The 26,146-nt window shown below is 40.7% G+C and overlaps 1 protein-coding gene across 5 annotated transcripts in view; it reads right to left on the reverse strand.

The window, feature by feature from the left end:
• Nucleotides 1–26,146, reverse strand: part of DIAPH2 (diaphanous related formin 2) — a 174,449-nt gene that overhangs the window by 58,855 nt on the left and 89,448 nt on the right. For all 5 annotated transcript variants that reach the window (XM_038122767.1, XM_038122765.1, XM_038122764.1 and 2 more), the window contains 2 exons: nt 11,569–11,733; nt 2,990–3,125 (listed from right to left, as the gene is read on the reverse strand). In XM_038122767.1, the coding sequence (XP_037978695.1) occupies nt 2,990–3,125; nt 11,569–11,733 (301 nt within the window). The remainder of the gene's footprint in view (nt 1–2,989; nt 3,126–11,568; nt 11,734–26,146) is intronic.

A 26,146-nucleotide genomic window follows, 5' to 3' on the forward strand; every position in this document is an offset into this window, starting at 1 on the left:
CAACCTCCAGCACGGAACTGCACTGGCATTACCTTCATCTGCATTAGGGGAGAATGTTAATATGTCTTCAAAACAATTAATTCAAGCCTAATTGGGACTGAGAAAGCTCATTCAGTCTTTCATCCGAATCCTGGTAGTTAAAAGGTGATTTTAATTGCCATGGTAATCAGATATAATGAAGAGCAAAACTGTTTCTGATTAAATAACATTTGCATCAGAATTGCAGTTAGACACTGTGCAGCTCCCAGGAAGCTGAGTTCTCCAGCTCTCCTCCTCTCTCCACTTCAGGCATGCACACAGGAGCAATGCTGCAAGAATTCTGCAGATGCTCAATCAGGTGGGAGTCATGAAAGGCTTCTCCCAATTCATCTCCCATAAGGAGAAAGAATTGTTCATGATTTGAGCTGTCAAAGGTCAGATCTGCAGGTGTGTGCATGAGGCACAAACCTTTCTGTGCCTCCAAACCTCACCAGGAAACCTGGGCTTTTCACCTGATGCTAACCATCTTGATAACTTCTTGGAACATTCATTTTTATAGAGTTTTCAAACTTTTTTTGCATTCATCTTTAAATATTTTGGAACGTTCAGCAGGTTTTTTTTATCAGTTTACATGCAGTGTTTATGTGGCAGCTCAGTTACACAAAGCACAAAACCACCAAATTGAGTAAAGAGGTCTTCAAAATCCTGCCAAGTCTGAGTTACTTCATCACTAGGAAATATTCAGAACAATTCTTGATTCTGGCCACAACATGCTTTTCTACAGTTACACCAAGAAACAGATATTAATTTTAAGTTAATTCATTATAACTAACCTAATCTGGACTCTCCAGTGACCACAAAGAGTGGTCACTGAATATGAGAAAACAGGAAAAATACTTCTAGAACGGCACAAGAAGCTGTCAAATGCAGGAAGCCAGTTGCTCTGACCTCAAAGGCTGCAGCTCTGAGTCAAATTTGACTCTGGGAGATGCAGAGAAAGAGCTGAGAGAGGCTGAGGTTAAAATGAGCCTTTGGGTGAAAATCACCTTGTCCAAGTGACAGCTTGAGAGGACATCTGCCTCCTTCCTCTAAGCCTGCTGTGTCACATTCACTTAGACAAATTTACAAACTATTTATATAAGCAGCAATGAGCACACAGAAGTAGCTGCATCAAGGAAAAAAAATCAGTTATTTGGCAAAAAGAGTCAATTGAATATCAATGTCACAGAATCCACTGGGGATGGAGGTTTAGCCCTCCTCCTACCCCAGCAGCAGAGCTGCAATATGTGAAATGGATGTTTTAAAACATTCACAAATTGGAAAAAAACCCCTATTTTAGAAGTATTAAACAAACTTTGTGTCCCAGGTTTCCAAACATTAGTTATTTAAAAGGCAGTTTTGGTGCACTGGGCCATGCAAAGACATCCGTGTATTTGCATTTTCATTGAGAGAGGACTACAATGCAAAACTGAGCTTTACTTGTATCATTTAATAGGAAAAGACTTCCATGGTGGAAAGCAGAATGCTGTCAGTGTGACCCGTGCCACTGCTCAGGGCGGTGTCCCCTCACCTGCTCGGAAAGGGAAGGGATGCAGAAGAAGGAAGGTGTGCTCCCAGGGCTGAGCAGAGGCAGCTGCAGAGGTTGTAACAGGAAAGTTTAACTCCAAACTGAGAGCCCCAGCCCTCAAGCAGAGCCCAGGTCGCTGACAACAGCCTCCCAGGGGGCTTTCCACACCTTCCAGCAGCTCACCAAACATCCTGCCCGCAGCGTCCCGAGTGGCAGCTCAAAGACATCTCTCGAGCACCCTGGCAGAGGGAGGGTGGTGAAGGGACATTTAACTGGCTCTCATCCCACTCTCAGGAAAGAGCCTGTCCATATTACCAAGGACATTATTGTGGCAGGTTTTAAAGAAATATTAATCATATGCTGAAAGAATGGTTTAGAAAAGCCTCATTAGAAACCTTCACTGGTTTGAATTCACAAAGAAAATGTATTTATGCATCCCCCTGTGTTGAAATTTAACATTTTGTTTATAGCTATACTGAAATTAGACTGATCTTTACATGATCTGATAATGAAGTTTGTCACCTATAGAAAAGAATTTCTGCTACAGAGCATTCCATGCAGTGCCAGTGCCAGCTCAAGCAAGGCCAAGGATAACAGGATTTGTGGCACCACTGCAGCATTTTTCCCTGAGCAGGGCCTGTTAAATGGATAACAAGGACAGGTGTTCTTACTGCTGGGTCAGATTAGCAGATTAACACAAACTCATAGAAACTGAACAAAAAACTGCAAGTGATCTCTTGCCTGAATCCAATTTTACCTCTACATGCCTGCTGGAGTCAGGTAAAGAATAAAGCCTCTATTTTACCCATCTGGAAATCTGCACAACATCAATATCAAGCCCAGCCCACTCCTTCTGCTTTCTTACCTCCCTCTCAGTCACAGAGGTCTCATGTGAAATACAATATTCTCCCAGCTGACAAGCTCAACACATTGCTTTTTACCGTGCTGAAATGTCACTCTGTACTCATGCTCCAAGCTCAACTTGATCTTCCAGCTCCTAATAGGACTACTGGGAGAACATCCATCCTAACACAGACCCCCAAGCCCAAAAAGAAAGACATTAATTGCCACAATACCTTGATTATAGAGATGTTTACAGAATGAAATTAACAACAAAGCAAGGAAGACACTTCTTCTTGGAAGTCAATCCATAAGGAGAAAAAAAAAAAATCAATTAAGTGCTACAAATGCAAAAAAGCCAATAATTCACAACAACGGGCCTTGAAAGGAACATTACACACATTAAGTGGCAGAAATGGAATGACATGACCAGGTAGGCTGGAACAAAACAGAATTTTCCACTTGGAAAAGTGAACTTTTTCCAGCTTTCAGAACTGCCAGCAAGTGTTTCTCATATTGATCAGAAAGAGCCTTCAGTTTATTACTCCTGACTTGCTTTTGCCTTTTTTAATGCTAATCTCTCAGCTAAAAATGCTGCCTTACCTTTGTTCATATCAATCAACTGCTGCTTCTTCTTCTGTCTCTCCAGCCTCTCGCGCTCTGCCTTCTCCTTGGCCAGCTTGGCCCTCTTGGTCTTCTCCTCCAATTCTCTTCTTTTGTTGTTTTCCTTTAACGCCTCCTGCATTGGAGGAGAGCAATGTGAGTGTCTGTACACTGAGGAGAACCAAAACAACCCGCTTTGCACAGATACTGTGGTGACATGAAATGAGAGGAGGAGAACCCAGGGACTGGACCCAGTACCTGGAGCACGCTCAGAAACCTTGCAGGGAACATAATGCACCACTTTGTTTGTAGATGTGAGCATTATTGATCAGAGCAACGGAAAATGAAATAGCTCTGCATTTATGGTGAAGGGAAAAAAGGATTTATTTCCAGCAGCACCATGTCTGTATTTCTCCCTATTAAGATTGCAAGTCTACCTTAAGCCTGTGCCGTGCTCTTAGGAGGGATGAGTGGGGAGGAATCCAAGTGTCCACTAAGATGGAAATTCAATTACAAGTGGCTAAACTCAGGTGCTAGAATCTAAATATAATTCATCGAATTTTTTTGTTGAAATAGTCAGTCTGGATGTGTAAAATTCAGAAAACACGGGAGAAGAAATGGAAAATAGTTGAATTTTTAGGTTGTGACTAAAAGGTCTCTGAGGTAACAGGTTACACCTGAGGTCTCTGGGGTAACAGGTTATATATTTGCTATATAGAGCAAATTAAAAATGCAAGACTCCCAAATGCTTCCAAATATAGAACATTCATTCAAGCAAGGGGCAGCATCTTTCAGTGTGCCATTTCAGGGGTTTCCTGAGGTCAAACACATTTCAGCCCTGTTTTGTAGGGACTCTGCTGGTACCCATGGCCTCACTCCAAACTGCACCAAGAAGTGCCCCAAGAACTGCACCCAGAACTGCCCCAAGAACTGCTCCAAAAACTGCACCAAGAACTGCCCCAAGAATGCCCCAAGAACTGCCCCCACTGCCCCCAGAACTGCCCCCAGAACTGCCCCAAGAACTGCCCCCAGAACTGCCCCAAGAACTGCCCCAAGAACTGCCCCCAGAACTGCCCCAAGAACTGCCCCAAGAACTGCCCCCAGAACTGCACCCACTGCCCCAGAACTGCCCCAAGAACTGTACCCACTGCCCGAGAACTGCCCCGAGAACTGCACCCAGAACTGCCCCGAGAACTGCACCCAGAACTGCCCCAAAAGCTGCCCCAAAAGCTGCACCCAGAACTGCACCCACTGCCCCAAGAACTGCACCCAGAACTGCCCCAAGAACTGCACCCAGAACTGCCCCAATAACTGCCCCAAGAACTGCACCCACTGCCCCAAGAACTGCCCCAAGAACTGCCCCCACTGCCTCAAGAACTGCCCCCACTGCCTCAAGAACTGCACCCAGAACTGCACCCACTGCCCCCGGAACTGCCCCCACTGCCCCAGCACAGAGCCAGCTGCAGCACAAGCCCCACAAACACCTTTTCTTCCAGAAAAAAGGCAGCTAAAGGGCAAAGGCAATGTCTCGTCCCTTTTGGTTTGGACAGCTCTGTCACTGCACATTCCATCTCAGCTGACACAGACACACCTTTCATTTCACTGCAGCTTCCCAGGCTGGAACGGGAGGAACTGCCCCCAGATTAGGAGAGAAAGCAAATATGAAATGTCATGGTTGCACTGGCAGCTCAGCAGCCTCTGACATTCTGTGATCAGATCACAGATTCCACCACATTTTCTACCAGCAGGCTGAACTAAACAAGCTCTAAAGTTAAATTTTATCTGGAAATTCTTCTCAAGCCTAACCCTATGAGTTCTATCTGAAGGAAGATTCAGACTGCACTTCATAAAACAGAATGGATACCAATGGTGATTTAAAAAAACCAAAAAGCCATTCAAAATAAAGGCTTAATCTTCTTGAAGAACAGCAAGATAAGAAAATACTGATAACTCTGTGTGAGAGTAGCCCTTTTTATCGATCTACACCCACCCACCTCCTGGAATGGACTGGCTTGTTGCTTCCCTCCATCAGGCAGTGGGACTCTCACCCATTCCATATTTGTTATGTCATTTACTGCTATACACTTAGTCAGAGTTAGATGAAAGCTGGAAATAAATCATTGGCAAGAACATACTCCCACCTGCCATCAGAATGCAGAAAGCAAAATAAACCTATTTTCATCTATATTTATAGGCATACTTTATATTTAAATGAATATTGCTAACAAATTCGATCATAGTTTCTCAAAACTGACAGATGATTAATGTACATAAAGAGAATTTTGACTCAGGTGTACAGTGGTTCCTACAGCATCTGCTCTGCCTGAGCTGTATCAATCCTCTCAGTTTCATCTCCTGCAGTTCTACTGCAAAGGGTTATTTTTCTCCCTCACGGCATGCTTTTCCATTCCCCCAGACCTTTTCTCTTCCCAACATTTGAGTTGCAGTGGATTTCTTCTAACACAGAACAGCGCTCTTCCAGATTAACAGGGCTTTTTTCCCAACTATCAAATGCCAGTGATATCCCCTTTCTGTGTAGCTTTACAGGCTAAATAACTTCAAAAGGTAAAGATCAGTTTGAAAACTAAAAAAAAAAAAAAAAGTTCAGTAATTGGCATTGCTTTCAAAAGAGGGAATAAAAAGCAGCAGTTGTGATACTGCAACACAGTTCCACAGTGCCAAAGAACTGACTCCTGCTATAGGGATCTACTGGACAACTAAATTTATTCTCCAATTAACACTAAACTAATCTAACAGCTAGAAATCAGACAAAGCAGCACTCCTCTGGTAAGAATAAAAGCTTTCTCAACAGTTTAGAACACATTTTGAAAAGTCCTCATCTAGATGCTGTCTTCTGAAAACATGTAAGTGCATGCAAAAAGGGAAATAATTTTCTTGTGAATCTCAGCAGATAGAAATATTGAAATGCATAAAACCCTTTTATTGACGTGCTTTTCATGACCCTCTCTTATTCTGGTTGGTGCAAAAGGGCAAGCAGTTTTGCTAATTCAACAGCAAATTAAAAGTTAGAGAAAGTTGGAGTGCGGGTTTGCTTTGTTATAATAAAACCAAAACCAAATTATTGTCTCTCCTAGCAGAGAAAAGAGATTCAGCAAGGAATATTATCTCTTTTTAAGTGAGTTAGTTGAAGGAGCACATAGTTTGATGTTCCCCCTTGTGTTTATTAGGATTCACTGAAGTGCAGCTCTGGTGCTCAGCACTGCCAGTTTACAGCTTGGCTTCCTTAAGAAGCAAATAAAAAATTCATGCATCCCTTGCATTCTGCACATATCTTAAGTTTTGACAGACAAACATATTCACACATCGACACGGTTGTAAATAGACTCTGGAAGGTAAATTATTAAAAACAAGAAGAAAGAAAACAAACTGTAATGCCCAAATCTCCCTGGATATTAAAGATGCAGCTGGCTACAAAGCGGTCGTGCACCAATAATGAGGGCTGCCTGGGATCCCTCAGGCCTTTCCCAAATTTGCCTTGCAACTGCAAAATATGTCAGCTGAACTTCCAGCAAAATAATCTTCTTCAGCCATAAATCATTAGGAACGACCAGCTCGGATTATCTGGAAGTTAATCTACAGAAATTCAGAGTAAAATACAGCAGACTGAGCAATCAGTGTACGTGTAAAAGGGGGATCTTCCATGGGTGTTCCTTGGAGGATAACACATTCAAATACATTGTTATCCCCATGAAAATAATGGAAAAGAGATGTAAGGAGCTGGCATTGGACAAGGGCAGACAAATTGAATTGCTGCTGGGTGGCAGTGAAGCACTGAGCAGAGGATGAGGCTGGGACAGTGACCCCAGTGACACAAATGTGCTGGGCTTGCCAAGGGGAGCTGCTGCTCCTGGCCAGGGAGGGACAGGGGTTTGCTGCTGGATGCAAAACCACCAAAAGCTGCCCAGGCAGAGGAGCTCCACAGTGTTGACTAACCAAATTCACCAGTGCCAATGAAAAGCTGCTTGGTACCACTGAATTACTGCACTGTGTAAGCTGAATCATTATTAAATGGCCCTTGAGAGGACAGCTTTGGGACTGCTTTTCCTGCTCCTGTCCATCCATATTTGGATAGCAGAATAAACACTCACACCTCGTTCAGGTTATTCCTGACAGAGACCCAGAGCTGAAGTACACACACAAAAACAAAGCTCTATCACTGTTTTTACAAAAAACACACCCAGGAAAACAAATGTTGTCTGTTTGGATACAACCCTAAAAGAGAAACCACGGCCCAGGGCAGACCAATTACTGTTTTGCTCCAAAAGCAACTTTCTGGATCAAGGAAGAGACAAACCAGTGTTTTGGCACATCATCATGTGAGCACAATCCTTTAGACTTTTTAACAAAAATTCTTTCTAAGGTAAGCCTGTAAGAACTGTTCATACAAGAGCCTGAATCCAGCAGAAACAGTGAATTACCCTTTTTAATAGCAGCACCTTGAATGTGACATGCTGAAAGGTTTCAAAGTTTCTGGGTAGAAATTTCTGACAGGTTTTAAAAGAGACTGTGAGAATTACACCCAGTGTAGTACATAAGGACAAAATGTAATTAAAGAACAAAATAAAAACGCCTGGCTTGGAAAGACTTTGCAGACTTGCTGAAAGACATGGTTGGTGGACTGTGGAAGGCAGCACTGCAGAGGGTGTGAGGCATTACACTGCAAAGAAATAAGAAATGTGGAAAAAACAACGCTGCAGGGACACGCTCCCACAGCTGCAATTCTTCCCTTGAGGTTCCTTACACCTTGCACTTCACGCTCCCTCTGTGTTCTGACAGGATTAGCCAGTCCCATCAGCCTGCCTGCATCTGCCTCCACGTGCCAGGCAAGCAAATCTGAACCTGAGCAAGGGGATGAGCTGTAATTGACTCCAGCAGCACCCAAACGAAGCTGCAAAAATGCAAAACCACAATGAAGACAAACACGGGCTCCAATTATCAAATTATCTTAATAGGATATAGGAACAAACAGAATGATGAGGCTAAGATGATATGTGTGAAAGAAAACTCTGGAGATTTTAGAGAAGTCAGGTTCATTCTAGGAGTTTTCAGGAAGGTTTGGGGGCAGATGTTGGCAGCTGTAGGCTGCACACACCATCTGTGGAAGGCTCTCTCCTGGCCTCAGCATCAGCCCCAGGGGCCTCACTCAGAGCAGGTAATGAAGGCACTGCTTCACAAGAGCTTTTCAACAGCTTAAGCTCTGTCTCAGCCAAAATCCCAAACTATGCTCTGCTTTCAGAGTGGAATGAGGATTCAAAATCCTCATTTAAATATTACCAACTTCCAAAGATAATGCCTGGAAATAATGACATTTCTCAGTTGGACTCACTGCTACCAGCACTGAATATAAAACAGAAAAAAAAAACTCAAGAAAACTTTTAAACCCTGTTCCTTTCAAGATCAGGACATTTAACTTCATGGTTTCCTCTGGACCATGTTCTCCACTATAACTTTTGCAAATATTCCCTAATCAGTGGCATCTCCAGCCTGAAATATGGCATCCAGGGCTTTTCCCCATCCACAAAGGCAGCCACCTCACGAGAGGAACAACTCAGGTCAGAACAAAATCCCAGTCCCCCCAGGCAGTTATTTCTACACTTGACAACACCGTGTACTTGAACTCAGTTTAATTTCTTCTATTATTATTTATTTTTGAACCTTTTGGGGAGCTTCCAGGAGAAATGCCATCCTTGTGTTTTACATCATGAATAAAGCACTTATCCAGCAGCACTCCCCCCTTGTAAATAAACCGAGTTACTGCTCCTGTGTGAATTCCACCTCCTGCATCCTTTCCTAGCCTACCCCTAATTCCTGGTTTGTTCAGGATAATGACTAAAACCCATTCTGCTCAGCCCTAGCTGAATGTGTACACGCAGATGAGAACTGAGAGAGCTCACAAAAGGTTTGTATTTTGGGTTTGGGGCTGTATATTGCCTGTTAATAAGGACAGTGTTTCACTTTTGCTACCACCTCTTGGGAAATTTCACTGAAGAAAATACTTCTTGCTCATTATTCTTTTTTTTTTCCCAGCTTCCTGCTAGCTGGAAACTGTTATCTTTCAGGCTGCATTAAAGAACTGTTACTTTTTAGGCAGGAGGGATGAAGTGTATTCCCAGACAAATAACCAGAGAGAACAATGAATAAATAGAGCCTTTCTTTTAAAGCACTCCTGAATTACAAACACAATTTACGAGTTTGAAAGCTGGGAATTTAGCCTGACTATGCACTGTATTTCATGGTAAATCAGATGTTTATTATGTATTTATTTATGCATTGTAGATTCATTGAGCTGTATTACTGTAGCAAATGACCTGCTGCATTCCAGGGACACTTCAAAAAAGCCACCACAAAAACCACTCCTGAGTCCCAGAGCTTGCAACTTCCTTTGTGGCAAGCAATAAACAAATATTAGGAAGAAGGAAGGGTCTTACAGGTGCATTTATGCTCAGGATGCTGCATCCACTGTGGGAAAAGCTGGTTGGTATGAAGGCAACATAACAGATATTCCTGTCCTGTCTGGGACAGGGCATCAATCTTACAAAATCCTGGAGCCAGAGGAGTGGGCACCAATAAAAAGTGTTCAGTTTGCTGATCATTTGATGTCCTCCTCATTTTGGGGAGATTTTCACTTTGTGGATGTTGCACTGCAGGGCACAGAGCAGCCATCAATCAATAGCAGTGTTGATACAAAAGGACAATTTATTTCACTGCTGCTTTAGCAAACCCATCCCTCATTCTGCCACCGGATGGGTTACTCACGTCTGCTTAAATACTGCCTGAAACTGGAATACACCCTTCTTCTCCAAGTACATTTATAATGTACTTTAAGATTTAATTCCTTACTCAAAGAGCTGCATTTACACAAATGTGAGGGAAGCAGTCACCACTGATAAAAGTGTCCACCAGATAAAAAACATCCCTCCAAACAAAACAGCCTCTCTGCATTTCATGCAACTAGACCCAGAAATCCCTTCTGCTTCAAAAACAATTTGGACACAGGATTCACCTTTAAGACCATCTGCATTAAAGGCAGCCCAGAGAGCAAACGAAATCTAAAACATTTAAAAATTGGGGTTTTAAATGAAAAGGAAAAAAGGAAATTTTAAAGAAAAATGAAAACTTTTTAAGAAAAAAGGAAATTTTCCAATCTAGTGCTGAGGTGCATATTTCATACAACCCCCACAGCACAACCAGCCTGAAAGGAAGTTTATGTTCATTTACAAATGCAGGTGTGACAGATCTGGGGGACGTTTTTAAATCCTCTGCCACCAACACAAACAAACATTCAGAGAGTGACAGCCTGAAAAGATTACAGGTCACTTGACACAGAGTGAGAGACAGCAAGTTAAAGACAGAAAATGGGAAAGAACAAACTGGCATCTTGCTCCAGGCAACTGACTAATCATTATTTGATAAGAGCCTGATCCTTTTGGGCCTGATGTTGTATCAGGCTGCAGTTCTCAAGGACAACAGAAATTTGTGTTTACTTTCGATGGAGTAAAGGATTAAAAACCTAAAAAATATTTTTTCTTCAGAAGAATTCTAAATATTAAAGAAATATTATTATCTAGTGGATCTTTAACTGCAAAGAGGAAAAAAAAAAAGAAAACTGACAACAGACGGAGGGAAAAAAAAGAAAAACCACAACAAAGCATCCTTTTTGCCACTTCCAATTCAATTTGCAGGTGGCAGCTCCAAGAGAATACACCTTGCTCTTTATTCTGTGTTCCAGTGGCAAAGGGGAATCCTGTGGAAATGCTTCAGTTAATTCCTGTGATGCTCCAGCCACCTGGAGGACTTGAGAGCCTCTAAACTGAGCTGGCTGATGGCACAAGAAAGGAGCTTTAATCAACAGACAGCCACGAGCAAGAAAAAATGAAAAAAAATGACAAACAGGAAAAAATGAGCCATCAATAGTTATAAAATATCTGGAATTATACTTCAGCCAATCACCAGAACACCAGAAGGAGCTGATGGGAGCCCTCAGAGGAAGCAGGGAGGCATCACAGCCCTGGGAACAGGACAAATTTAACACGTGTGCATGCTCCAGGGATGGCTGGAGATGTTCTCTTCCCCTGTCTTATCTGATTCCTCCTGAATTCTTATCAGCACTTAGTACTTTTTCAAAGTAAATCCCACAGATTAAAGGAATTTCAGCATATTTTTCCTCTGGGGAAACTTCTTGCAAGCATCAAAATGTTGCAGAAAATCTTAATTCTTTTTTGTAGGTTATTCTGCCCCTTATAGAAAAACAAACATCCTTCACTGTGAACTTTTAATTTTTGCCCAGATCCATTAAACCTGATCCATTACATTGCTAAAATAAATTAAATTTGGTTCAACCTTATCCACAGTTCAGTTGTCAACTTACACACTGGAGGACAGTATGTCATGACCAAAATCTAAACAATTCTGGAAGTGTTCACCCAATTTCCTGCCATGGAACAAAACACAAAATTAAGCATTACAGAAAAAAAAAAAATAGAGAGACAAGGAAAGAAGTAAAACTGGGAGAAAAAAAGCTGTAAGAAAATACAGAACATTTTGCAGGTATTACTCACCAAGAACAGAGTCCTGAAGTTGCTCAGATCACCAAAGAATTCTTCTATGCTTATTACTTTGGGATCAAAGGTGAAGTATTCTCCCAGATTTTCATACAACTTTGTCATGTTGTTGTGCATGTTGGACAGTTTTTCATATTGTTCTCGGGCACTCTCAGCAAAGCTGTGAGGTTTTGTTAAGGAAAATGCCTCAAAAGCAGCACAGATAAAGGAATAAAAATTAAAAATTAGTAAATAAAGGAAGCAGTACACAAGGAAAGAGCTCTCAGGACAAAGGTTACAACTGCAAAATGTGCAGGTGCTGTTCTGCTTCCAAAGATGACATTTTTATAAACTAATAGTAATATTATTAATATAGCATTTCATGAATTAATATAATTAATGTCTGCAAGTTCATGGCAACACTTCCACTAAAAGATCCCTTTGCAATGGTGAAGATTTGCCACTGACAGAATACAGCTTGCTCTCTAAAATCCTTAAGCACTGTGGGCATGTTATGTGAAGAGATGAACGACGTTATGAGAAGAATTCCATGAAAACTCACAGTGAAATCCAGTTTGCTGTGAGAATCCATGATCTCAGTGCTCCAGTGAAGCCATTCCCCCACCTCACACACATTTCACGTGTCAAATGCAGAACTACCAACGACAAAGTCGTACACTATGACATCTCATTTCCTTTGCCTTTTATCACAACATTCTTCTCTGTGGCTTCTCTCCTGCCCAGGCACACAGCTCGTGCCTCAGGCTGCCTCCAGCAGGTTCACTTTTTGAGGCACAATCTCGACTCTGTAATTTCACCCAGCTTACAAAAATGAAATATCCACCCACCCGTCCCAGCAAACTGACAAGCAGCTTTGAGAAATTACTAGTGAGAAAAACACCACGGACCAACACAAGTCCTGCTTTTTTCCTTAGGAAGTGTGGAAGCCTAGAAATGAGACTGAGATTGACTTTCATCCCAGCAGCCATCATTATAAGTTTGATAAAATGCTTTTAGATAGAGAAGTGTGGTGCTTTTTTCTCCCTACTTGAAAAAAACCTATATAAATATATATCTCTCTATAATATCTCTAGAACATACATATAAATTATAATATAGATTAAAACTATATTTTATAGATATATTTTAAAAACTATAGATATATTTATAAAATATATTTGTAACTATATAAATATATTTAAAACTATAGATATATCTAAAATATATTTAAAACTATAAATATATTTATAAAACTATATATTTTATATATACTATATATAAATATATAAATATATATATAAACACAATTATTTTGGAAGTAGAGGAAGGGTGCAAGCTGCTAAAGGAAATATTGGTTTGCCTCACAGCAAGTGCATTTTAGGCTGCTCTTTTCTTCTGTGGGGTTGTTTGGAGCCACAGAGTCACAAATCAGATCTGCTCCAGGATGAAAGCAGCTCTGCTGATGGTGGATTGGGGCTGATGAAAGAGTAAAGGACAGGAGAGATTCCCTGAGCTCCAGAACGCTGCAGCTGCTCCCTCTGGCAGCTCCTTCCAGGAGAATTCTGGAGGTGAACAGGGCAGAGCTGTGCTCCAGCCTCTGCCCAGAGCTTCCCCTCTCGCTTCAGAGCCTGCTGGGGTCACGTTTCTGATCACACCCCACTGCTGCCATCCCAGCCAGCCTGCAAAGGGGACAGAGAAATCCTAAAACAACTCATTTCTGCTTGAGATTAGACCAAACCCAGAAGGGATCCTGCCGAGAACAGTCAGCAAACTGCAGAGCAGAGCCTGGAAATGCAGGTGGATGTTCTGCTGACAGCGTTCCTGTGGCTCTTGGGTGCTGCTGAGCACCTAAAGGCTGTCCCTGCACCAGCACAACAGAGCTGAGAATACCTGCCATTGGAAAGGGGCCAAATACCCCACCTGGATGTGCCCATTTCAATGGGAGAGTACAAAATAAACAAGTTGAAAAAAATGTTAAAAAAAGTTAAACTTGGCTCTTAAAAGTATGGTTGAAAACTTTAGCAATATCAATTTTTCCAAGCAATCCTCTCCACTAAAGCCTTGGCGGCCTAAGAGCAGGGCTGGTGGCTCCTAAAGTTCATTCAGAAACAGAAACCCACTCAGTGATGGATATTAATTTATGAAATCAAGATTTTGAAGCCACATCTGCCCATACAGTGCCACAGCAGTGGCAACACCTAATTCTCAGTTTATTGAAAACAAGTTTAAGCTGCTTGATTAGAATTTCAAGCTTGGACTGTAGAGCTGCTCATCTCAAGACAAACCTGATGCAGTTCAGTCTTCAGTGACATTTAACTGCACAAAAGGAAATGAAAGTTTAATGGCAAGAATACATTAAATAGGTAATAATGGCACATTACTGAATTATTGAGCACAGTCTAAAAATTTTAGAAAAACAAGAATTGCCTTAGAGTCAGCAGATTGCTGTTGTGAGCAACTCACCAAAAATGAAATACATATAAAAGTACAAATTAATTCAGTGGGTCCTTTAAAAACAATCTTACATTATGTAATACAAACCCCAAAATGACCAAAAAGTCTGGAAAAAGAAAGAAAAATACTTGGACAGTTCCAGATTTGCAGCCTGTTCTTGGAGACAGAGCTCCCAGCTCTCCACTGACGTTGCACTCACATAACAAATAACAGTAAGCACTGAAAAACCCCAGCAGTGCTACTGGAAGGAGATATTTTAAAGCACCACTCTAGAAATAGACACTGTAATTTCAACATTATTATTTTTTATCTATTAAGTACCAAACTGCAAGTAAGAAATATCTTTAACAGATGGCCTGCAAGACAGAGGGATGTCAGCAAGACAGATGAACAGGGTGAGCCAGGAGAGAACTGAGGATTTCAGCTGTGCTGCATTTTGAAGACAAGGCAGAGCTGTAAAGACAAGAGCTGCCAGTCACAGAGCATGCAATATTAACCAAGTTACTGTCACTCTCCCTGTGCTTCATCCAACCTGCCTCCTTCTAACTGATCAGCACTGCAAACATCCCCTGGAAATGCAGTGATGAGGCAATGGAGGAATTCCAGGGGGGCACAGCCAGATGTGCCAACACTCTTTCATGAAAACAATCAGTGAGGAACGCGAGGTGTGTCAACTTTGTGTAACAGCAATCCTTAATTCCAGCAGTTTTCCTGAAGAGAGACTGAAGCTTTACCAAGTGCTCATTTAAAAACTCTACACTTGGTTTCACTCTCACCACTCCAAACCAAACCAAAATCACAGATTTTTTTCGCTAGCAAGTTTAAAGGTGCTTGTTCAAGTAGCAGAGAGTTCTTCATTCAGGAGCTTGGTTTTTCCACGTTTCCCTGCATGCCATTGCAGAGCAGGATCCTGGCCTGAGGAACCAGCAGGCTAAATATCTGTTTTAACTTGTTAGAAGAGAAATGTTGAGCCAATGGTGTGATCTTTAAGGAAGGATGCACAGGAGCTCTCAGTTTCCAATCTCCCAGCTCATTCATAATAGAGCATTCTTTGAATTGAACTGTGGCAATGCAAACAGAGCTTGTTACCTGAAGACAGAAACTCGGCTTTAACAGCACTAAGTCATTTCCACTGATAGCTCTATTTCCACCTGCTATCAGGATGTAAACACATGCTAACAGTTCCATCACTCCCTCCATCCATAATGCATCTCTGCGACTGCACAGCAGCCAAGACTTCTGGAGCATACACAGATAATTATGACTCACAATTATATCCCTAATCTTTTCCTCCTGTTGGAAGCCTTTGCAAAAACAAAACAAAACAAAACAAACCTGCAGAAATCTTCACTGCAATACACTTCACTCTACCCAAACCAGAACCCAAAGAAGCCGAGAGCCATAGCAGGAGCCCAACTTCATCTGCGTACACAAAATCATGTGCTTCTGAAAAGATCCCCCAATAAACACCATAAAAAGCTCAGCGTGAGAATTTCTTTCTCATTACAAAGCAAATTAGCTCATCATTCAGAGTATGACAGAACAGCTCTGGGAAAAACCCAAACAAAGCAAACCACAGTGGAGCAGGGGATCCTCAGCTGCCTTGGAGCAAGGAGGGCTCTGCCTCCCCTCTGCTCCATCAGTCCCTGAAATTATCATTAACGATCAGGATTATGTAACACAGCTGCATCCACTGGACAAAGCCAGGATTTCAGTGGGTTTTGTGTTCGTGGGAATCAAGCACACCCTGGTTGGACCTGTTCCTTCTCCCAAAATCTCAGAACAACAATTAATTCACATTAATTAAAATGAAATTTGACTTGTGCCTAAATGGCCATGAAACTTTCATCTTGGTAAACACTAAAAACCTGTCAGTGTTTACTTCCTCCCAGCTCTAAGCAATCAACTCAGCTCCTAACTGTGCTGCGTTCAAACCTCTCTGAAATGAAAAGACAATTTCCATTGATTCCACCACATTGCTATGCACAGGAGAAAGCTTTGGTCAACATCATTTCAATATTACTTTTTAATTTATACTTCTGTTAACGAGGACACAAAGGTCACTGCTCAATTCTCTAAAAGGCAAAAACTGATAAACAAGGGCCTACTTTATAAAATATTCAGTCCAAGGAGAAAAGCCCCACAGAACTTAAAACTTGAACTGTTTTATATGGGAAAATTGGATTAGATTTAGGGGGCAAATTAGGAATTTCCTGTAGTAGTATAAAGAAAACTTTAAAAATAAATAAAAGCACTTGACTCTCCAAAGAGAACACAAAAGACAAAATTTCTAAAGCCACAGGCTAGAGAGAAGACAAAATTTTTTATATATATATAAAAAAAAGTACTCCAAAATTAGATCTAGGCATTAATCTCAATTAACCTGAACCACTTGTGAAAAAGAAAAATTGCTGAACTCAGAAATTTTTTCCCATTACTGAATTTCCCATTAATCCTGAATTCCATAGTCCCATTTTAGAGAGAGTTTTTAACAGCTCTACAACCAGTGAAACAAACCAAACCTTGCATCCTGGCAAAGGCAACACTTTATCTCCACTGATGCCACCACCAGAGCTTTGGATCTGCCTTCATACTGCCTGGCACCAAAAATCATTTAGATCTTAGTTCTCAGTCGTGATATTCTGATTTTTGAATAATTCCAAACGGTATGCAGAGTGGTATTTGTAGCTTTTTTTCCAAACTCAAATATCTTTTTTATTTTGTGGTGGCAAACAATTAATCACTATTCCTGCATTAATTAGAAGGCAATGCAGAACATGATAGTCAAGCATATATCAGACAGAAAATGTTGCCAGAGTAATGGATTTGTATCATCCCTTCCCTGGAGAACAATTAGATAAAAATCTCTTTAGATGAATAAAAACAAGAAGGAAACAACAGAAATGCAGCTTGTACAAATGAAATGCTGTTGTAAAATTTGTTTTGCATCTTATATTCAAATTGGTTGTGACTGTTTCAAATAACAGAAGTGTTGACACGCTCTAACAATGTTAAAAATCACTTTTTAGGTATTTCAGCACAAGCCTGGTGGCCACTCCTAGGAATATTCTATTAGCTTTGGATCACACAATCAGGTGCCTTTAACAATAATTACAGCTTGGTGTGCCCTGAATCTTTCAGGGAAGGCGCAGCCACGTTCCCTCTCTTTGATCATGCAGCTTCCCCTCACTTCAGCTGGCTGTAATTAATGCTGGAGCTGTCACTGCACCTGCTTTTCAGGAGCTTCAATCAGCTCTGATGGTTACTTCAGCGAGAGAAAGTTTTTGGTAAAGGTTGGGGAAGGAAAAGAGGAATTCCATCCCTGTACTTTTAGGTGTCCTTTAGGGCTGCCACGGCAGAAATCCTCAATTTCTTGTTTTGAGAAATCTGAAAAACTGCTGATCATAGAATGTTTCAAGAGCCCAGATGTTCCAAATCAAGGAGGAAAAGGAATTTTATGCCACCTGAGGGAAAAAAAAAAGCAATTTGAGAATTGTTAGCAATTTGAGAATTAGCACAAACAACTGTTGCAATGAAATGGCCACAAACTCAAGCACAGGAGAAAATGAAAGACTACACTAAATTGAATTTATTTTGCAGGTGCCTACGTAAAACCACACATCAAATATGATTTGAGTAAGGTGGTGTATGCCCCTCCACTCATCTCTCCCCTCCAGACATGGTCCCACATTTTTGGGATCAGCAACTTCCTGGGCAATTATTTGCCAGAAGCTCACCACAAACAGCCTTGGCCCCAGAGACTGGGATTAAACCAAGGAAAAGTCAGGAAAGGGAAGGGATCCCTCCAACATCTCTCTCGGACAACAGGCACTTGAAAACACCCCTTAAAGAACTCTTGTGGCCAGAGGAAAAGCCAAGAGCAGACTCCCAGGCACTGGGGATGTGAAATGCAGCTTTCCTGTATTACAGGCAGCTCTTGCTCCTCAGTGACATCCTTCCCCTCCAAAACACTTGAGCCTTTAGAAAAAAAAAATAAATGTTTCTGTTTGGAGTGTGGAGAACTGTAGAGGGCAAAAAGCAGCTCCATCAACACCAAGAGTTTTGCTAAAGCAGACTCTCAGGACACTTTGATTTTGGTATCTGAAAGCTGCAGCTCCAGGGATTTATAAAGTGCACTTCCCCTTCAATTTCTGATTTTAAAATAAGCATACAATAATTAGAGAAGGGATTTCTAATGGATTATCACTCTAATAAAGCACAATCCTTAACAAAAATATCTTTCAGTGATCTGGACAATTTGGTTGAATATAAATTTAAGGATGAAAACCCAGTTTCCCCCAGGCAATGATTCACAGTCAAGGAGCCATTAAATCCCTGGTACATGTACAGAAGTGGAGTTCTGTTCATGGAATTTTATTCTTTGCAATCTTTACATGAATTTTTCCCCTGTCCAATTTTCCATGTGCTGTAGACTGCTGTCAAAGCTCTCTGTCCCCAGCCAGCCAACACAGGCTCTTTTCATTCTCTCCTCCTTCCCTGTCCCAGTCCTCTCTGGATTTTCTCAGCTCTGCAGCACAATTTAGGGGATGTCTCAGGGTGCAGAACAGAGCAGAGCTCCCTCCTGGAGCACAGCTCCATCACCTTTGGGACTCAACCAAAAATCCAACCGAGATCTGTGGTCTGAAGTCTTCAGTTAAATGTACAGAAGTCCATTCCCCTCAATTTACAGAATATTTGCTTTTCAGGAAATAAAAATTAGAAGAAAAGGCAACTGGAAGTTCTTGACTGCCCCACCTCCTGCATATCATCCTGCCTCCCCTTTGTGACATTTTCCAATTTCCTGCTTACTCCCACTGCCATGGAATGCACAGACACCTGAAAACTCCTTTCACAGAAAGAATTCTTACTGCAGCCCAATATGAGAGAGTCAATAAAATCCTGTGTCTGCTCATATTAGGGCTTTCCTTTGGAAAAAGGAATGAAAATCTGAAGGCAGAAATAAACTGTCAAAGAAAATTGATAATCGTGCTTTGCATAACACAATTTTCATTTAGAGTGCTCCAAAGTTCTTGTATTTTAAACTATTAACTTTATGAAAACTCTGCCTTAGTCCAGAGCAGTAAAAATAGAAAGGATCATTTTCAAAGGGATTTGTCTTTTTTTTTTTTTTGTCTGACATCAAATAGTTGTAAGAGAAATGAACATTGTGCAGTAAAACATGACACGTTATTAGGTGCTTTTCAAATTCAATCCAAGCAAAGATTATACCTAAATAATCCTATAGTTATCACCTGGAACACGGTGAGCATTTTCACTTTGCTTTAAGATGGATCAAAGAGGGGGAAAAATAAAGAAAAGAAATATTATGTGATAGGAAAGGGAGTGGAAAGCTCTTTAAAAAGCACTGTTGAGTCTGGCAAGACAAGAGATTTAATTCTTTCTGTACAAGGGGGAAACAAGGAGAGAAAACCCCTCTAAAGAGCAACAGCAAGGTAACAAAAAATGAGTCCCCAGAGACCCTGAAAATGCAGCTGAACTGGGTAAATTCACCATCTGGGAAAGTTTACAAAAGCTTTTATCAGACAGGACTGAGGGCACACAAACACGAGGTTTTAGGTTAGTTCCCAGATTCAATATTCCTATAAAAATCAGAGGATTTTTCACAAAGATGAATTACTGACACTTCTCTGCCATATTTTTTGTCTCTGTGTGCTGCTTTTCCTTTTCCTCCCCCAGGCCTGCCCTCAGGTATTTCTGTGAGGTTCCATCACCCTGCCAGCCTCCCTTTCCACCCTGCCCAGCGATGTTCAGAGTGGCCTGAGCTCCTCTGTGTATGGCACCTACACACACATGAAACCATGGAACCAGCACTCTCACAATGCCATCCTGCACCGCAGAACAAAGGGCAGCCCCTTAGCAAATACTCAAATTCATTAATAGAGCTTTATGAGGAACATATTGTTAATGCTGCGATTCCTGGTGTGTCGCCTTTCTGGGTTTTTACCTCATAAACCAGAGCAGACAGTGCACAATTAATTCATCCTGCCATAAACCACACCCTCCTTGGTGCACAAGCCCATTACTCTTTTTCTCCATTATAGTGGAGAAAAACCTCTCCAAAGTTTTTCCTCACACTGTTAGTCCTGATTCCTGATCCACAACCCTTCCACATTTTGCTTTAAATAAGTATTTATTTTATTTAAATAAGCATAAATGTTTCAGTAAATAATGGGAATTATTTACTGATTTATTTTTTTAATCTGGTAATTTAGCTGACAGACCAAACTTTGTTCCAGACTCTGAAGCAGGCAGATAAAAATGGATTTCCCACCAGCCCCTGCAGACCCTGAACGATCCCTTATCTTGCTGAACATTTTGTTACCTCTCGTCTTGCTGTGTTCACACCCTTAAGGCAGCCTGGGCTCTGAGGCTGAGCTTGTCTCAAAGCAAATCAACAATTTTCACATTACTGGTCAAGCACTGAAACACTGATCTGCTAACAGCTCCCTCCTGGCTTATACCATGTTTTGTTCATAAGAGAATGGAATATCTCATGATCAATTATGCAGGCCTGGGTAGAATTCTTTTCCCAACAATGAACATAAAGATATTAAAACACATAGATACAATAAAGGGAACAAAGCCAGGTACCAAGCAGAGTACTGTAAAAAACTCACATTATGATAAAAATAAACATCTGGAGTCTTGCCAGATGAGACCTGACCAATTTAAATTTTTTCAAATTCCATTTTACTGAGCAACATGCAGACTACATCAAATTAAACAATTCACATGAAATACCTCAACAGCACGTCTGTTACTTGATGGCCTGCAATAAAAACAGACTAACAACTCTTTGGGATGCTTAGTGCACCACAGAGGAAAATAGAGAATTTCAGTATACCGCATGGAAAATTTCATATTCGGAGTGCTTAAACCCCTCCCCACACAGAATCACCCACACTCATCCCTGAACCTTCACCATGCCTCGTTAAGGCTGAGAAAAAGAGGCTGTGGAACAAAGGTTTGAAATGATGCTGTGGTGCTCTGGCTCAAGACAAACCTGCCACTCCACACAGCCCACGAGGAGCCCTTGTGATTGCAGCCTGACTTACAAAAGTTCCAGACTGAAGAGAAGACAGGCTGACAGTTCTCTCCACCAGGATTTCTCACATCCCTCTTAGAATTTACTCAGGATAAACAAAGCACAAAAATGCCAGAAAGCTGAATTCCTCAGCCATCTCCCAGCACAGAAATATTCCTGCTATCCTGCCTCTCAGCAGGGAAACTGGACTTGACCAAGCAGAAGGAGATTAAAGTTGTTTTTCCACAAGGTTAAACTCATCTTTAATTGGGAAATATCTAATTCTAGCAGGGTTACAGCTTAGGAACCATGCATGCTCAAAGCACAGGAGGAAATGAAGGAAAAGCATTTCCCTTTAAATGGCCAGTGTAAAAACCTGCACAGCAATTCTGAAATTAGGTTTGTAATGGGATCATAACAAATTGATTGATTTTTTTCCCCCCGCTAATTTGGAAAGATGATTATTTGGGACAATAATTAGCAACACTGCCATTTACTGTATTAAATAACAAACCTAATAACTGGTTTCAGCCATGGCCAGAAAAGGAGAGCCATCCTATTAGAACAGCAAAATAATTTGCCTTTTTTCAGCACTGCATTTTTATAAGTTAACTCTGTCCAAAGACTCACAGCATTCACCTGCTGCACATCCCAGCAAACACAAGAGGTAATGAGCTGCAGGTCTGGGATATTTATCTGCAGCAGAATCAGAACATTTAACCTCACCTTAACTCAATTACATCCATTGATTCCATGACAAACAGCCAGTCACACCAAATGTCACACCAGGCATGCAAATATTTCAAAGCTCTTTTAGTGGGGGCATTATTATTATTATTATTATTATTATTATTATTATTATTATTATTATTATTATTATTATTATTATTATTATTATTATTTTATTCCAGGGTGAAAAATCAGGTAAATGAAAGGATCAGTAAATGCCACAGAGGACATTCCTCGGTGGAAATCAAATGGAATGGCAACAGTTCTATCACAACTGTCAGTGAACAACAGGCTCTCCAAAGAAATAAACAAATAAACTAATTTCAGCTTCTGGGGTTGTTTGTGTGAGTGTTGCTGGGCTGCTCAGGGCTGACATTTCAGAATGCGTTGCTGATGCTGTTCCCTCCAACTGCAAGAGGTCCTGGCCATATTTCTGACACACTAATTATCTTATTTTTTAAATTTTACCTATAAAAAGGCAGCTCTGCACACAGAGATCATTTTGTGTGCTGGGGAGACACACTCCCCAAAGACTAAGCAAACAACTAAAGTGCATTTGAGCTCAACAACATCAAATACTGGTGGTTTTTTTCCCCTAAAGCTTAATAATGTCAATTGAATATAAGTAACTAAATATAGCCCAATTTGCTTGTAATCTGATTTTTAACTTGGCTGGGTCAGTTCTCCAATAGGATTCAAACTGCTGAGATGCCACCAGCTTAAACAATTAGCAATGGGGAAAAAAAAAAAAAACAGAGAAGGAAAACTCTGTTTATTCACCAATGCCCTGAATTTCCCAAAAAAGCCTCTAGTTTGGAAAAGAAAAGCAGATTATTTGTACAAACTAATTCTTCCTATCTGCTATCACTGTGCTTTCAGCAGGGGGATTTTCTGGCAGGGCTGATGAGATGCAGCAGCCCCTGAGATGCACTTCCAGAATCACAGCAGCAGCAGTTAAATCAAGTGTGTCTTGGTTGCTCTGGCAGCCCCATTTAAATATCAGGCGAGTGTTCAGAGATAAAAGGTTTTTAAATGTAACCTCTCAGAAGATGATACACTGTCAATTTCCTTCTCAAAAGTGCATTTTAGGGATGCTTTACTTGCATTTGGGGCAATACAAAATAATGCAAATCTGGGGCACGCAGACTGGGGGCTGTCAAACAGCCAAGCAAATCACTGGGATCTCAAATCTAATACTCAAATCACACATTTTGCTGTCTTAGAGCTACAAGAACGCAGAACAGAGCATGCTAGATGCAAACTTTAACATCCACCACCCATGTGATACTTTCTCCTCTGCTCGTGTTAACCAATTGCCATGAAACCCTAGAGAGGAGGTGGTACCAGGTGGATATTCTGCAGAACATTGATGAACCTATGCCAATAAATAACCAATATGCCAATAAATAACCTATATATAACCAATAAACCAATAAATAACCTATATATAACTAATAAATAACCTATACCAATAAATAACCAATATGCCAATAAATAACCTATAAATAACCAATAAATAACCTATAAATAACCAATAAATAACCAATCTACCAATAAATAACCTATAAATAACCAATAAATAACCTATACCAATAAATAACCAATATACCAATAAATAACCTATATATAGCCAATAAATAACCTATATATAACCAATAAATAACCAATATACCAATAAATAACCAATATACCAATAAATAACCAATATATAACCAATAAATAACCAATACCAATAAATAACCAACCTACCAATAAATTCAAATTGACACGAGTCTGTAGCAGGGTATAAAAATACCATGGCACTCCTGGCACTTAAGTACAGGCTCTGCTTCAAAAACTTCCTTGAACCTTGGAGAATTTCTGTACTAAAATTAATTGCAAAGCAGATGTACAGCATTATAAGGCTTGCAATTATTGCTTAAAACGTTTTCCATTTAAACATAAAACTCATACAACTGAAATTTCAATAGTAAATAAATCATTACTTTCCTGTGCTGTGCCTTCAACAGGCACTGCAAAGTCTTTTTCTCCCACTTAGTATTTTAATTAAGAAGAAAATAGTTGTTTTCTGTATGAAGCTAATAGAAAGTTAAATTAATCTCAAGTTTATTTTTTAAGAAATAATTTCTCATACTTAAATGCAAACAACAACAACAAAAAAATTACAAAGTCTTAAAAAAATCAATACCGAATAGAAGTTTCCTCCCACTGCTGGGTGCTCATTATAATTTATTGATATTATGTAAATCCTAAAGTTTCAACAAGTTCATCATTGTTTCATCTTAAACAGCTGCAACTTTCTGCTTCCTGCCCCTTAAAGCTTGTTTTGAACTGTGAACAGAAGAAATCAATCTAAAGAAATGCTCAAGACTCTAAGAAAACACTTTGATGACTTCTGGGATGTAACAGCAACTTAAAATACAGCAAATAAAATCCATGCTCCCTCCAGGAAGGTAGACTTCTCTCCCTACACAATACTTAGGAAAAGTATTTTCTATTGATAAATAACTATAATTCTCCTTTAGTCGAGAGTTGCACTTGCAAATAAGCTCTTTTCAAATGTCATTTTTGCAGCTACTGAGAACAAAAACTTGATAAAAACACTGCAAGAAAAGGCAGATATCTCAAACTCTTCTAAGGTTTTCAGATGATCTGAAATTTAAAAATCACTGAATGGTTCTCTGTCCAGTTCTCAAAGCCCTGAGAAATGCCTCTACATTGAAAATCACATTTAAACACACTCAGGCAGCAGGTAATTACCTCACATGTAGGGACACCTACAAAAGCTCCTAGAAATGCTTCCCTGTGGGGTTACCTGTGAGAACCCCCTGCTTTGGAGCACACTGGATAGCAATGCCCATTCTCCTGCAGAACTGAAGACACTAGCACATCTCAAGCCCCAAAACCAAAACCAGCCTTTCCTGAAAAGGCATCTCCAGTCTCTGAAGGGAATCACTGTTCCCTGGGAAAGAGGTTTCACAGGGAATTCTGTGAGCCACAGAGGAGTTTGAGAAGAGGATCCACGCTCACCCCTGAAAGGATTCCCTACCAAGGTCACTGACACAGAAACCAAGAAAGGAAGGAGGAGAAATAAGAGCAGCCTGCAGCTGCCTGTTGCACTGAGCACTTTGTTTGTCTCTTACCAAAGAGTAAAGTGTCAATTGATGAGTTTGTAAGAATGCATAAAAAGCATGCATGCTAGAATAAAACCAGTTTGACCCTTCTGAAAACGGAGTGTGGTGCTTTGCACTGTCTCTGCCTCAGCTGGGACAGCTCCCTGAGGAGCCAGGAGGAAATCCCAGGAGCTGGGAGATGCCAGCAGAGCTCCTGCCATTCCCACTGCCTCTGGGGCTCTGTGTTGTGAGATTTGCAGGGCAGCCAGGACAAGGGAAGAGATGAGAATCTTGACTCCATTTTTCAGAGGGCTGATTTATTATATTATGATATATATTATATTAAAAATGCTAAACTAAAACTATACTAAGAGAATAGAGAGAAAAGAATCATCAAAAAACTAGACAAGAATAAAATAAAATGAATAATAAAGTCTTGTGACTGAGCAGAGAGTCTGAGCCAGCTGCATCCTTGATTGGTCATTAATCAGAAACACCTCCCATGGACCAATCAAGGAAGCCCCTGTTGCATCCCACAGCAGCAGTGAGTTATTGCTTACATTTCTTTCCTGAGGCTCCTCAGCTTCTCAGGAGAAGAAAATCCTAGCAAAGGATTTCAATAAAATATGTCTATAACAGCTCTGGAATTGCTGTCCTGCTCCTCTGGCCTGACAGGAGCACAGCTCCCAGCCTGCAGGGTGCTGAGAGCCTTTGGGAGCAAAGATCAGTGCTTTGGGAATGTCTGCTCCTTCCCCAGGAGCTGCTCTAAGAGACTCTGCAGTGCAGCTCCCTCAAGAGAATTATCAGCTCATTTTCATCTGAACGGCATCAGAGTCCCCAGACTTGTCCCCAGATCATTTCTGTACAACTGAAGTGCATCCAGAGAGGAAACAAACCCCTCATATTTCACTGTGAGGCTGTAATGGTCGTTAGATAGAGCTGGGAGCATAAATGCACATCAAGTGAGGATCCATGCCTGTCAGGAAGGCAGCTCTTTTATTCCATAAAAAGGGTTCTCTTCTAATGAATGGTGTTCCTTACTGGAAATTAAAATTAGTTCACAAATTGCTGCTGTTCCATTTAATGATAAGATGAATGCACAGTGTTTTGAATTTTTTTTTATCTGCAGTAATTTTTGCTCTTTCATTCATCATTCCCTTAATTTTGCAATTCTTTAAAAAAAAAAAAAAGCTTTGAATCCTTCACATGTATGCAACCAGTTGGAAATCCCACATGGCAGCACTGATGGCTCTGG

Source organism: Motacilla alba, chromosome 4A (genome assembly GCF_015832195.1).
Source record: "Motacilla alba alba isolate MOTALB_02 chromosome 4A, Motacilla_alba_V1.0_pri, whole genome shotgun sequence".
Lineage (NCBI taxonomy): Eukaryota > Metazoa > Chordata > Aves > Passeriformes > Motacillidae > Motacilla > Motacilla alba.